The sequence below is a fragment of the Zingiber officinale genome, chromosome 2B (genome assembly GCF_018446385.1).
Source record: "Zingiber officinale cultivar Zhangliang chromosome 2B, Zo_v1.1, whole genome shotgun sequence".
Taxonomy (NCBI): domain Eukaryota; kingdom Viridiplantae; phylum Streptophyta; class Magnoliopsida; order Zingiberales; family Zingiberaceae; genus Zingiber; species Zingiber officinale.
The window spans coordinates 149681880-149696673 of record NC_055989.1 but is presented as its reverse complement, the minus strand read 5'-3'; the positions used below and the strand labels follow the sequence as shown (position 1 = coordinate 149696673).

The 14794-nt window shown below is 34.8% G+C and overlaps 1 protein-coding gene across 1 annotated transcript; it reads left to right on the top strand.

Moving 5' to 3' along the window:
* The first annotated feature begins 3249 nt into the window (after positions 1-3249).
* Positions 3250-4810, top strand: LOC122047794 (probable LRR receptor-like serine/threonine-protein kinase At4g29180). The gene is made up of 3 exons (XM_042609272.1): positions 3250-3741; positions 3812-3973; positions 4086-4810. Exons 1-3 carry the CDS (start codon positions 3266-3268, stop codon positions 4369-4371), a joined length of 924 nt encoding a protein of 307 aa, XP_042465206.1. The 5' UTR covers positions 3250-3265; the 3' UTR covers positions 4372-4810.
* The last annotated feature ends 9984 nt before the right edge of the window (positions 4811-14794 follow it).

The following is a 14794-nucleotide window of genomic DNA, read 5'->3' as shown; positions in this document are numbered from 1 at the left end:
ATCCATGGCTAGAATATAACATATCAAAAGATGCGGTGTTTTACTTATGGTGTTATCTTTTTAAACCATCAAATAAAGGAGGTCGATATAAAGAAGATGCCTTTGTAAAAACGGGATTCATTAATTGGGAAAATGCTTTAGAAATATTTAATTTGCATAATGGTGTCGTAGATAGTTGTCACAATCATGCTAGAGTACAGTTTGAATCTTTTCAAGATCAAAGACATAGTTCAAATATATTATGAGCACATGAGCGAGATATAGAGGTTTCTTATCGCACCCGTTTAACAGCAATGTTGGATATTACGCGATTTCTTTTGAAGCAGGGACTGTCTTTCTGTGGACATGATGAGTCAAGTAATTCTTTAAATAGAGGAAACTTTCTTGAATTGCTTCAATGGTACAGTCAACGAAATGATGAAGTTTCAAAGGTTGTTAATCAAAATGCTCCCGGAAACAATCAAATGATTTCTACAGCAATTCAAAAAGACCTTACGCGTGCTTGTGCCTCTGAGCTAACACTTTCCATAATCGAAGATATTGGAAACAATGTTTTCTCCTTAATGGTTGATGAATCTCGAGACATTCCAGTGAAGGAGCAAATGAGAGTTGTTTTGAGATATGTGAACAAAAGAGGATAGGTGATTGAATGATTCCTTGCAATTGTACATGTATCTGACACTAGCTCTCGTTCTTTGAAGGATGTTATCGATGCTTTATTTGTGAAACATGGATTATCATTATCTAGACTGAGAGGTCAAGGATATGATGGAGCTTCAAATATGCGGGGTGAATTCAATGAGTTGAAATCTCTCATTTTGCAAGAAAATCCATATGCAATGTATATTCATTGTTTTTCTCACCAATTGCAGTTAGTTATTATTGTTGTTGCCAATGGTAATCTCAATGCAAGTGATTTTTTTAACTATGTTACTATAATTGTCAATACGACGGGAGCATCATGTAAAAGGAGAGATCAACTTAGGCAAATTGAACATAATAGGATTGTTGCAATGTTGGAGGGTGGAGACATTAGTACGGGCAGTAGCAAAAATCAAGAAACTAATTTAGTAAGGCCAAGAGACACTCGTTGGGGATCACACTACTTGACATTGGGTCGTCTATTATCTTTGTGGCCTTCAGTGTACAAGTGTTGGAGAATATTTGTAATAATTCTAGTTCTTTTGATAGTAGAGGGGTTGCCAAAAGTTTGATTCAGAAAATGGAGAATTATGAGTTTGTTTTCATATTGCACTTGATGAAGATGATATTGGGAATGACACATGAGTTGTCACTTGTGTTACAACAAAAGGATCAAAATATTGTCCAAGCCATAAGTTTGATTGAGAGTGTGAAAGATCAATTTCAAATATTTAGGGAAAATGGATGACATACAATTACAGATAAAGTCAACCCATTTTGTGAGTTGAATGAGATCCCAATGCCGGATATGAAAGATAAGTGTTTGATTGGTGGTCGTAGTAGATGTAGAAGGCAAGTCATCACCAATTTGCATTATTATCGTGTAGAGATTTTCTATCCGGTATTATTTCTAAAAAGGAAAATTTATTATTATTATATTCATCAATAAGATTTTTTTTACTTATTAATTATTATTCTTGCAAATTACAATGTTGGGTTGTTGATTCAGTTATACAAGAGATGAATACTCCTTTTTCAGAAGTTGGCACAGAATTGCTTAGTTGTATAGCATGCCTTCATCCAAAAAATTCTTTTTCTGAATTCAATGTTCAGAAACTTATTCGACTTTGTGATTGTATAGTTATTGAACAACAACTTCAGAATTTCATTCATAATATACGACATGATCCAAATTTTTCTAAAATTGAAGATTTGGGGAGTTTTGCTCAGAAAATTGTTGAAACTCTAAAAAATCAAGTTTATCCATTGGTTTATCGTCTGATTGAGATGACATTAGTTTTACCAGTTGTGCTCGCTTCTGTTGAAAGAGTATTTTCTGCGATGAAGACGATAAAGACTGATTTACGTATAACAGAATGGGAGACGAGTGAATGAATGACAATCTAGTTGTATACATCGAGAAAGATATCTTTTCAATAATTGAAAATGAACAAATATTGCAGCATTTTCAAAAGATGAAAAGCCACAGAATGCAATTGCCTCCTCTTTCTTATCCAACGACCACTTGATATGTCACCAAGTGTTAACCAATACTTCAATAAGCAATAGCTTAATTATAATTTATTAATTTAATATTTTATCTTTTTTATGATGTCAAATTTAACTTTTTGTTATTAAATATATTTATTATGTTACAAAAGATATTCGGTTAGCCCTCATTAAAATTTATTTCTGATCCGCCCCTGTGAGTAAGTACAACGATGATGAATACATGTGGCAAAAGGCGATTCGTTCGCCCCCAGTGCTCCTGTCAACCCGTCCCTAGGCCAATACGAAGGAGATAAATCACGGATGACTATTAATCATTAGTGTAAATGGCTAAGACATGGGGGAACGATGATGAATACATGACCACCTACCAACTGCTCATCTGAGATCGATCATATCTTATCTAATCAGCTAATAAAGTCAACTTGAGTTTTAAACGACTCTTGATGAAGAAGTCTTGGGCAGTTTGATCAATTCCCTACAAATCTGCATGTGCGCGTACGTCTGCAGGGATCCGAAAGCGATCTCGCATGCTGACTCCACGCCCAGACCTGGACCTGGTCCTCGAGCAGATTTGCATTTTGCAGTCTGCTGCAGGACAGCGTGCACAGCTGGAAAGTCAGCCTACTGGCCGAGCACGCGCCTGGCGTGCGTCGGTGCTTGTTCGAAATAGGAAATGACATCAAAGGGAATATTTTCAATTCGCCCCCTGTAAATTTTTCATATCTTGAACAAAGCAAACAGTGGGTATCCAAGTGGACCAAGTCAACCGTGACCATGGTTGGGTGAGGGGAAATGAAAATTTGATCTTGCCACCTTTATTTTTATTTTTTATTTTTCACAGCCTTCTCCATACTTTCGATTACTTTTTGAAGTAAAATTTAGCTTCACCACTTGTAAGGATGTAAACTAGGCAAGTCGAATCAAATCTAAACTCGCAGAGAAGTCATAAAAATTGAAAACTTGGGGAAGGCACAGTTCAATGAATTTAGAAGTTCAGGATTCATTTGTAATAAGAGAAACAATGGGTATCGAAATGAAAATTGTCCTAGATACTATAAAAATATGAGTAGCTCTGTTCTGTTCTGCCATGGCGATTGCACACCGGAAGAAGATGGATTCCAGAGTTTGGTGGCCGTTCCTACTCATATTTGTCACGGCCTCCGCCGGAGCTCGAGCTCAGTCCACCGACTCCCTCAGCTTTCTCTCCATCGACTGCGGCCTCGAGCCCGGTTCATCCTACGTCGATCCCCTCAACATCTCCTACGTCTCTGACTCCGGCTTCATCGACACTGGTGTCAACCGCAACATCTCTGACGCCTACTTATCCGACGTCAGGTCCCAGAAGCTCCGCACCCTCCGAGCCTTCCCCAACGGCACCCGCAACTGCTACACCATCGGGTCACCGGCGGTGGCGCAGGGGTCCAAGTACCTCCTCCGGGCGTGGTTCTTCTACGGCAACTACGACGGACTCAGCAGCCAGCTACAGTCCTTCGAACTCCACCTCGGCGTCAACTACTGGGACAGGGTGAATGTTACTACCGCGGAGTCATTATACTGGACAGAGACCATCACGGTGGCCACCGCCGGGTATAGTTCAGTAGGCAGGACTAAGAAATTATTGAATGAGCAATCATCAAATGCGATCTCTTTCTCTTAGGTACTTGTCGGTGTGCCTGGTGAACCTTGGCACCGGGACGCCGTTTATCTCCGGGATCGACTTGCGGCAGTTGAAGGACAATCTCTACCCGGCGGTGAATGAGTCACAGAGTTTGGTGCTGTTCAACCGGTGGAACTTGGGAGAGGAGTTTGACTACGTCAGGTGGTTATTATCATAAAGAAATCTTTAATGTTTTGATTTAATATTACGAAATATATATATTTTTTTTTTGGGGACTAAACTGGTAAAATGTGCTTCGCTCTTCATTGTCTAGGTATCCGTACGACCCGATCGATCGGGTGTGGGACCTATGGAACTCCTCGGAGTGGAACTGGAACGACGTCTCCACCAACTCCACCGTCCGTAACCTTCCCGAGGACTCTTCCAAGTTCCCTCCGTCGTCATGCAGACCGCCGTCACCCCCATCAACTCCTCCCGCATCGTCCTCGCATGGGATCCCATCCCCGGCTACGTCAACCAGTTCTTCCCCATCCTCCACATATCCGAGATTTTTGACCTCTCCGGTACGAATCAATCGCGGCAGTTCAACATCTACGTGAATGGATTCCTGGTGTATATAATGACCCCCCCTTACCTCTACTCGGACGCCGTCTACAGCCTCGGGCCCCTCCCTTCGTTCCCCACCTATAACATCTCCCTCGAGGCCCTCAGCAACTCCACTCTCCCGCCCATCCTCAATGCCTTCGAGCTCTACATGACCATGAGCAACACCTCCGTGCCCTCGGATGCTGGAGATGGTATGTAGCCGCTTTCGGTGAAACAGGGAGAAGAAATCTCTTGCCTATCAATTGCTCGATTGAATGTTCCTGAAAGCGCCAAGGCAGAGTGGACCAGGACAAAAAACTATCGTATCTTTTTCCGTTTTATAATTGTGTAGCTTTTTACATGTTATTTATTATGTGTGAAGGAAAATAGTATTTGGTGAAGGGTAGATGATACTGTTATTTTCTACGGAAAAAACTATTGTGTGTTCTTCCGTTTCATCTTGGAACAATTGCATCTTGTATTTTGACAATGTCATTCTTATTTTCTCTGTTACAGAAAAAAAAATTCCCCTATTTTCTTGCTCCTTGTGTTAAGATACAAGTTCCTCGATCCTTGACAATATTGTTCAGTGTACTCGATCCTAATGACTGAGCTAGGATTTGTAATCCACCCGGGCTACAAATGTCCTCCAAATGGGTACCCGGGCTAGAGACCCCCTTGCTCCATTTGAGAATGGAAAAAACAATGCAATCGAAGGATAAAATTAACACAACTTTAACTAGATCTCCCGGGCTATAACCCGGGTAGCCTAAAGCCTAGCTCCACTGTTGCCCGATCCTCATCAATACTTTTATTTTAGCATATTAAATATCCTTGATCATTCAAATTCTGAAATTGAGTCTTGTGAAAGCTAGTGTTTTCAAACATAAACTCCAGGTTTGAATTGGGCGTCCTTCTGGTCTTTTTTATCTAAAAAACAGAATATCTTGGAGTGTGCTGATTTTTTTAATTTTTAATTTTTTATTATCAACTCTATGTATTTTCAAGGATTAAATTATACATTGTATTCGATATCAAATGAAAATCGGTTCTTAGTTCAAGAGGGATTCATTTTTGGATAAGAAATGTAAATGCCACTTTGTTAATTTTTTGTAGGGTTGTAAATAAGTTAAGTCAAATCAAATTTTGTAGTGTTCAAATTTATTTGATAAGGTAATCGAGTCAAGTCAAATCGAGCGTAAAATAAATCAAGTTGTTAAAATGATTGTTCAAACTTGACTTGTTTTTTTTTTGAGCTTATTATTAGATATTATCGAACTCTCAACAACTTAATTGTTTGAAACTTTTGCATTTAAAATTTGTTTAGTTAGTTATTAAACTAGTTTGTTTATCTTGAAAGTTTCTTTACTTTATTGATAAAAGTTTTATTGATGAACATAATTCTTGAATATTGTTCTCAAACATTATTAATAAATTTTATTTACAAACATTAACGAGTTAAACATATGCATTTGAGCTAGATATTATCGAACTCTCAAGCTTAATTGTTTGAAACTTTTATATTTTAAGTTTGTTTAGTTAGTTATTAAACTAGTTTGTTTATTTTGAAAGTATCTTTACTTATTTAATATATTGATAAAAGTTTTACTGATGAGCATAATTCTTGAATATTGTTCACGAAAAATATTAATAAACTTTATTCACAAAGATTAACGAGCTAAACATATGCGTTTGAGTTTATATAATTTAGTTTAATGAGTTATTCACACTTATTCATTTAATTGATTTTCTGTGTATTGAATAAACAAAAATAAGTTTTTACCAAGCTAAATATCAAATTTGTTCACAAATATTTGGTTCATTTATAATCATAATTTTTGACAATATTATTTCATTTTATCTCAAACTATGTCTATGAGTCTCTTATATCGACTTTGGCTTAAATACAAACATCTCGAGGAAATATGTTAACAACTTCGTGGAGCAGCAAGCGAGATGTTTCCTTGACTTATGAACCTTTTCTAACAACAATCACAACTACTACGACATCATCGTATTATTGCCCTTTGAAACAAAATGATTAAGATAACATCGGACATCGAAAATCAAAATTATTGAAAAAAAAATTCTTTACCTGAGAATGTTGGCTATCATAATGGACCTCTATGTACATTTTTCCGATTTATTCTAATGATCGATAGAAAACTTCCATAAAAATAAATTGGTTATCTCATATTCAAAGTTACCCTTTGAAGTATATACGGTCATCACCTCAATCCTTGATTATATTCATTGATGGTATGATTCCCAAAGATTGTTAAACTTAAAATCTAGAGTTTATTTCAAAGTTTTTCTTTTCTATACGATGTAACAATTACTCCCTTCTAAATAAATAAATCAGGAATTGTTTATATTATTTTTTGAAGAGGAACCAACTGTAAATTGTTATCATATAATTTGGTAGTTACAAGTTTCAGTCATTAAAATAATTTTTTATAATATAGAATAAGACTACAACTCTTCTTTAAGATACCATATATACAGAACTTCATGCAATTCACTCATCTCATTGATCATATCTTATCGGCTAAAAAGTTAACTTAGAGTTGTAAATAAATTATTAAAAGAGAATTTTGACGTAACTATAAAATTATTATAGGTTACTTAGAGGTTAAGTACCTGATCGATTATATCTTGCCGGCCTTGTAGGCAAAAAAAAATGTCAACTTGGAGTTTTAAATGATTCTTGATGAAGAAATTCTAGGCAGTTGGATCATTCAAAGGTCGCGGAGGTGACGAGGAGAAGGGCTCCGCTTATACGTACGGCGACGACTTGACTTATTGGTGTTAGTCTAACGGTGGGCCGTGGGCGTCATGAATTTCAAAGTCAACTCCGTGCAATTCCCGTACGTTCGCTAGGATTAACACCTCATTCCGATTTGGTCTTTGAGGATATTTGCCGTCTGCGGCAGGACAGCGTGCACATAAGGAAAGCCAGCCGACTGGCCGAGCAGGCGCCTGGCGTGCGTTAGTGCGTGGTAAACATTGTATTTTGTTCCGAGTAGGAAATTAGATCAATGGGAAAATTTGAAATTCGCCCCTGTAGTTTTTTCATATTTTGATCAACGCGCACGGTGGGAACAGAAGTCAACCGCGTATCTATCATTTTTTATTTTTTAGCTTAATTTTATTTTAATAATTCAAATATCTAACTATTCTGATAAATTAATTCACCGATCACACAATAATAAATTTATCATGGTACCAAAACTCTCATTCAATATAATTAATAAAGTAAAAAATTATAAAAACTTATAATTATTATCTTACCATTTTTCTTTTTTAATTAAGCTCAAATTCTGAAATTTATTTGCATAATTTTTTTTTAACCTGAGACAAAAAGAGATTGTGCACTGTTTTTACTTATTAATGCCTTCAGTTCATCTGGAGAAGCAGAAGATGAATATGATTCTTGTAAACTCCAAAAATTGTGAGGAGTACATGTAAAAAATGCACATAATATTTCTTCTTGTCAACGACTTGAAAACTTGAAAACATAAGGCAGCTTCATGATATTTCTTCTAATCAACATTTAGCGATATCAAAGATGGTAAATTGTATCAACTTTCCCTACGTTTTTCAAATACAACTGATTCATAAGCTGAATAGATACAACTGTAAAATAGTTACAAGCAGAAAAAAGGATAGACATAGATGTAAACATATACACACACAACCAATTAACTAAATTGGCATCAAACAATTCCTATCTCGAATTAGCAGTAATTTGATAGAATAAAATCATAACTTGTATCAAAATAATCTGAATGGCTTGATTAAATAAAAATAAAAGCAGTTGGCAAAAAAAAAAGTTATTATAAAGATTTGTTAGTTCAAAGCTGTCTTCAACTTAAAAAAAAAAAAAACAAAAAAACAAAAAAAAAACTGTTGTTTAGCGATGAATATTTACGACTAAAAATTTTCGTTACTAATTTACGATAAAATTTGCAACAAAAATAAAAATTCTCACAATTTAGCAATCAATTTTACGACAAGAATATTTTCATTGTAAATTAACAACAAAATATTATTCGTTACAAAAGTCATTGGAAATTAGCAACGAACTTCAATACTCGTCGCAAATTTTACAACAAATCTTAAATTCGTCGCAAATTCAGTGACGAATAATGGATTCATTGCAAAATTTGTAACGAATATTGATGTTCGTCATTGAATCTGTAATGAATCCAAGATTCGTCGTAGAATTCAAATATATATATATAAATTTAGACTTTCCGAACTTGATTGAGGTACTTAACTAACTCAGAATAATATAAAATCAGTTCCTATAAGTTTATATAAATCTCCTAATTGTATAAATAACCTCAAATATTAATTTTACCTAATAGTTTTAGATGGTTGATTTTGTGAACATGATTAAGATTTTTCGGACACATTAGTATTCAAAAAATCATCGATTAGGTAAAATTTATATTTGAGAATATTTATATAATCGGGAGATTTGAGGACAGATCCTCTGGTCCAGAATTTTCTGGACAGAAGAAGTCCTATTCATTCATTGGGTGGGTGAACTGAACCTCACTTGTTAAACAGGTGGGATCCAGCTCATCCAACCAATGAATGAGCAAGGGACCATGACTGGTCCAGGGATTCAGGACCAGAAGATCCCTGCCTCAGATCCTCTGGTCGAGAATTTTTTGGACCAAAGGAGGTCCTGTCCATTCATTGGTTGGATTAACTGGATCCCACCTGTTAAATAGGTGGGGTCTAGTTCATCCAACCAATGAATGGATAGGGGACCAGGATTGGTCCAGGGATCCTGGACCAGAGGATCCCTGCTCGGGAGATTTATAGAAACTCAAAGAAATTATTTCATGTTATTCCGAGTTTTCTAGGTACCTCAACCGACTTCGGAAAGTTTAAATTTATATGTAATAATATTAGGTAATTTTGCGATGAATTTAGAATTCGTCGCAGATTCTACTTTATCATGTATTTAACTTTCATCTCCATACTCATCGGAAGATCGGATATCTATACCGTACCTATCATCCTATTACTACCTACAATGCTCTTATTTTTAAAAAGATGAGATACGTGTTGGTGATCAGTAAAGTGGCAAACTAAATCTTTTTTTCGGAGGCCAAAAGCGGGCTAATTTTCTTTCTTTTTATATATATATCGGGTATGGTATATGTACGATTTTATCATATCCGCCTTCCTACTCGAATTCGAAAATATTCATACCTAAATACCTAATTATTTAATTGGATTTAAAATTCCTTCCATACCCTCCTTTATTCGAATCAGATATTTACCCATTGAATTCGGAGAAAATTGTCAACCTGGTTGATTAACCACTAGGTGGGTGAGCCAGGGATACACGATTTAGGATTTAGCTAGAGCTCACTCTCACTGAATCCACTGACCCCCTCGACTTCCTCTCTATTGACTGTGCCGATTCATCCTCCGTCTACCCCCTCACCAACATCTCCGACGCCGGCTTCATTGACACTACTGCACCATCTCCGTTGATTACATGGGCGAGACTTCAGATCCCATTAGCTCCACTCCTTTCGCGCCTTCCCCAACAACACTCGCAATCAAGGGCAGAGCTACACGGGCTGTAGCTTGAGGCCCCACCAGATGTCATTTTAATTTGTTAATTAGTTACTTTATTATCCTTAGATTCACGATATGAAATCTCACCATCTTCGAGATTCCGCACTGCCATACGCTGGGTTAAATCTGGAACTTATCTCCGTAAATCCTCAATCGTCATTATGTCCTGAACGCTACGACCACGGTGCTCAGCTTCCTTCGCCCGAAGTCTGCATGTTGTTGCAACTGCGACTATGACCACGACGACTCGCCATTGGATCTGTTGATGATCGTCACACACTCTGATACCAACTAACGCCGCGCAGGATAACGATTATCCTGCGTGCTGACATGAAAAGGAAAATTGAGGAGAAAATAAGAAGAGAAACTTCCAAGAAAGAAATTTTTTATTCAAACTTGAGGGGTTAATCACTCAACATCTAAATATGATTCTTATATAGACTACAACCTAACACTCAAATAAGGAAAGAAATTATAATAATTACAATTAATATATTAATATATGTTAATTCTAATATTGTAAAGAAAGAAAATATATTTTTATCTAAAAAGAAAAATAATTAACTTAAAATCTTAACTCAAATCAAGACGCAAATCAAGACAAATTCTCTCTAAAAAATACCAGAAATATAAAAATTATCATAAATATTTTAAAAAATTATAAAAAAAATAGCAAAAAGACTCTACAAAGGGTTTAAATGTCGAAATTTGGGGTTGAAAATTGACAGTTACAATTTATGTAGGTTTTCGAATTTTATACACGTGACGACAGACAGAACCTATATATAGGAATGTCATGGAAGGAATTATTAGCTAATAATTGTTCTTTAATCACCTTTTTTTCAGGGTCATGTCTTACAACAATTTAATAGAGACTTAAGCTCTCTTAAACTACTGTAAACATAGTTCAATCCTTTAATTTTTTTCACTTTATTGAGAAAGTGGATAATGGTTTAACTTTTGATCAGTTCCTTCGAACCTCCTTGAAATGTCACGAAATGGATTACTTACTGTACGGTTTATGTTACATTTAACTTAGCTCCTTCCATTTTTCTTTAGCAAATTGCTCCCCCTATATTGCCTTTCAAATGACGTTTATACCCCTCTTTCTTTTAATTACTTATATTTTTTTTATTTAGTTTTATTTTTTAATCAATTTTGTTTATTATTTTTTCATCAATTTTTATTATTTTTATTATTTTATATAATTTTTAGTATACGTTAGAATTTCTCCCTTCTTCTTATTTAGACACTTCACTTTTGTTATATATATTTTTGTGTATTTTTTTCAGTTTTATTTAATTTTATTTTTATTAGTTTTGTCTTTTTAATAAGTTTTATTTGTTCTTTTTTCCATCAATTTTTTTTGTTTTATTGATTTTTTTTGACACATATCAAACTCCTCCCGTTCTAAACCAAGTGCGTCGAGAAATAACTATTGCTCATGTTGACAATCACTTCATGCAAGTTTTCTTATACCCTCATTACCTTGTATCACTCATTCCAACGTGGTGGTGGTAATATTTATCATACGAAGCTAAAGGATGAGTCACTTGTTATAGGACACGTGTTCATTTGTGGTACAAAATAATATGTACACCAGCAAACACGTCAAAAGTAGAATTTGGAGACAATATTGATTAAAATTTCTATTTTATATATTTCCATATTTTTTTTATGTATTAGTACATATACTCTTCATTTGAACAAAAATATTTATTCGTAAACTATAAATGTGATTACTATTAATTGTTAGTAATTTTATTAATTATATATATATAATTTTTATTTTAATCCATATTTTTATGTTTTTTTAAAATTTTTACAAATAATAACTCCTAAAACCTACAACTAATAAATAAACAAAAGATTTCAAACATATAATAAAAAAATATTCAAAAAGAATAAAACTGATAAAATAAAATAAAATAAAATTGAAAAAAAAAACTGGTTCAAAAAGACAAAACCAATAAAAAAAAAGAAACAAAACTAAAAAAAAAAACGTAAAAGGGTATAAGCATAAAACAGGGGAGGAGAGTGTCTTAGGGGTTGCAAAAAGTACCTCTTTTTTCTTTAAGATTCATAATATGAAAGGGCTTGCCTGATCATTGAAGAGATCTCTAGGCATGAACCAAGAAATATTAGGAATTTAGATGTTTAAATTTAGGGTAATAATTTGATATTAAAGTTTGTTCAATTTGTTCTTGAATTTAATTGTTTCTTTCCTTTTTTAGTTTGAGAATTCTGCATAACTTCATACATATCTTCAACCACTAGTCAAATTATAATTAATATTAATAATAGATAATTGAATTGATTTCAATCAATCACGATTTATCAAATTTGACATCAAGATTGACATGAATCGCTGGTAAAAAATATTATTTTTAAATTTATTATATCCATTGCTATAATTATAATTAATATGATTGTATATCATATTTAATATTCATTATTATTATTTAAATAATTTATATAAATAAGTCTTTTACCATCCGCAATAGGATCATCCAAAATTATTATCATCTCTCCTCTCTCTCTTTCTTTCATGATATTAGACTTTTCTTCATCTTTCATCAACAGCGGCTCTCTCCTCCTCCCTGGGCAGGAACTTCGGCACCTTCTCCCTATCCACAGCAGCTCTTAGTAACCTACGGTAGCAGACATTCATTACAGCAACTCAGAGTTGTCTTCTAATTTAGATTTGTTATTTCTTCATTTTTTTTTGCAAAAAAAAAAAATATATAGAGAGAGAAAAATATCTTCTTCAAATTCCACTAAAATCCCTCCACCATCACAAAATATCTCTTTCCTTATTCATACAGTTCCTTCTTTTTTTTTTTTTGTTAAATTTGACAAGGGTAATTATTTACTTAAAAATTATAATTTCTTCTTTGCTTTGTCTTCATAATTTACTTTGTCATATGGTACTTAATCCTCACCTCAAAAAGATGATTCATCTTATGTTATTTGATTTAAGAAGGACCAATTAATCTTATCTTGATTAATCTCATAAATTTCTGAGTCTATACTTCTTATGCTCGTTGGGCTCAACATACCTCATCAAGTTTGGGAAGCTCTTGATCTCTCTTTGCATTCCACTCTCAAGCACGGGTTTTAATGTCAAATCGTAATTGTACGGTTGTATCGTCAAGTAATAAAATATTGATCCACAAGGATTGTTGATTAAGCACTAATTAAGTTTGCAAAGAAAGTTATCTAGACGATTAAAGTTGTGTGAAGACTTGTAAGCGAGAGAGAGAGAGAGAGTCGAGGAAGAGCGAGCAATCAATGAGAGATGTTGGTTTGAGAGAATGATTCTAGGATTTTAATTTTACTATGATACTAGTTGATGTTCTATGTATTGTTCACCTCCTTATCATCCAAGTTTACATATTTATAGGGATTCTAACCAAATTCTCGATACAAACATGTGAAGATTATATTGGAGTGTTTACCCCAATTTCAATGCTACTAAGTAAATAGGTAACACTAGAAAGTCTATTTAAAGGAATACCCCTATCATATGAGACCTCACAGTTATACAATGTAGATTACATAATCTACTCCCTAACATCAAATTGGGGGAAATCCATTAATCCCTAATTAGCTAATCTATTACAAAGAATTGCCCCTCTTTTAAGGTGATAACTCTAGAAAGTTCACATAAAAGGTCACCCTCTGTCACGTTAGACCCCATAGTCATACAATCTAGAGCATCTCCCCTACATAGTGATCAATCCTCCACATCCAATTGCACATACAACACACACAATCTATCAATCAAATAAGAACAAGATGCAAACATATCATAAGGAAATAACCAAATACATAGTTGTATATCAACATCAGATTATAGTTACTCTCTACTCCTAAAATCTAGAGAACTATACCATAGAAAAGGAAATACAACCAAAAAACATAAAAATTAATACTCTACACAATTCAAATGAAATCTAAAAGTAGGAAGAAGAAAGAGCTTAGCAGATGGTGCCAATGTCTCTGAGAGGATCTTCATTCTCCGAGGGTGGACGGATCATTGACGACTCTTAGAATGGTTGCCTTAGGGTTTTTCCTAGAAAAGGAAAACCCTCTCCCTAGGAAGGAGCGGAAATCCCTGGTCCAAGATGAACTAAGTAAGGATTTGCTTGACCCTTTTATATCATCCCAAAACTTTTCAGATATACCCCATTTGTTGGGCTTTGCCAAAACTGATTTATTAACCCTTAGATCTGATTTTATCAGGTTTCACTCTGATCCAAACTTATAGATCCTACTACTTGTTGGGCACCATTTTCTCCGCTCGCTCCCCCCTTTGACTGAGTATCTCCTCGAGCTTGGCTTAGGTCGAACTATAATTGTGTGGCTCCATGCACCTTTGGGTATGTTGACTTGATCCGAGTTCGATCTTAATTTGAGCTGGCTTGATTCGAGCTCAGTCTTAAGTCGAGTCTATTTGACCCGATCGCTTGTCGACATTACTTGATCTCGTATTGACTAGATCTTGGGCCCGACACATGCCCCAGCCATCTCTGCCACATCATTATATTTTCAGAGACCGTGTTCATGACGTGATGAGTAAGTACAACGATGATGCATGACCACCTACCATCTGCTCATCAGAGCGACCTCTATCTAATAGACTAAAATGTCAACTTGGAGTTTTACATGATTGTCGATGAACAAATTTTGGGTAGCTTGATCGATTCAAAGATTACGGAGGTGACGAGGAGAAGGGCTCCACTTATATAACGTATACGGCGACGACATGACTTAATGGCTTCCAAAGTCAATGGATGAGCGTCATGAAGTACAAAGTCAACTCCGTGCAAA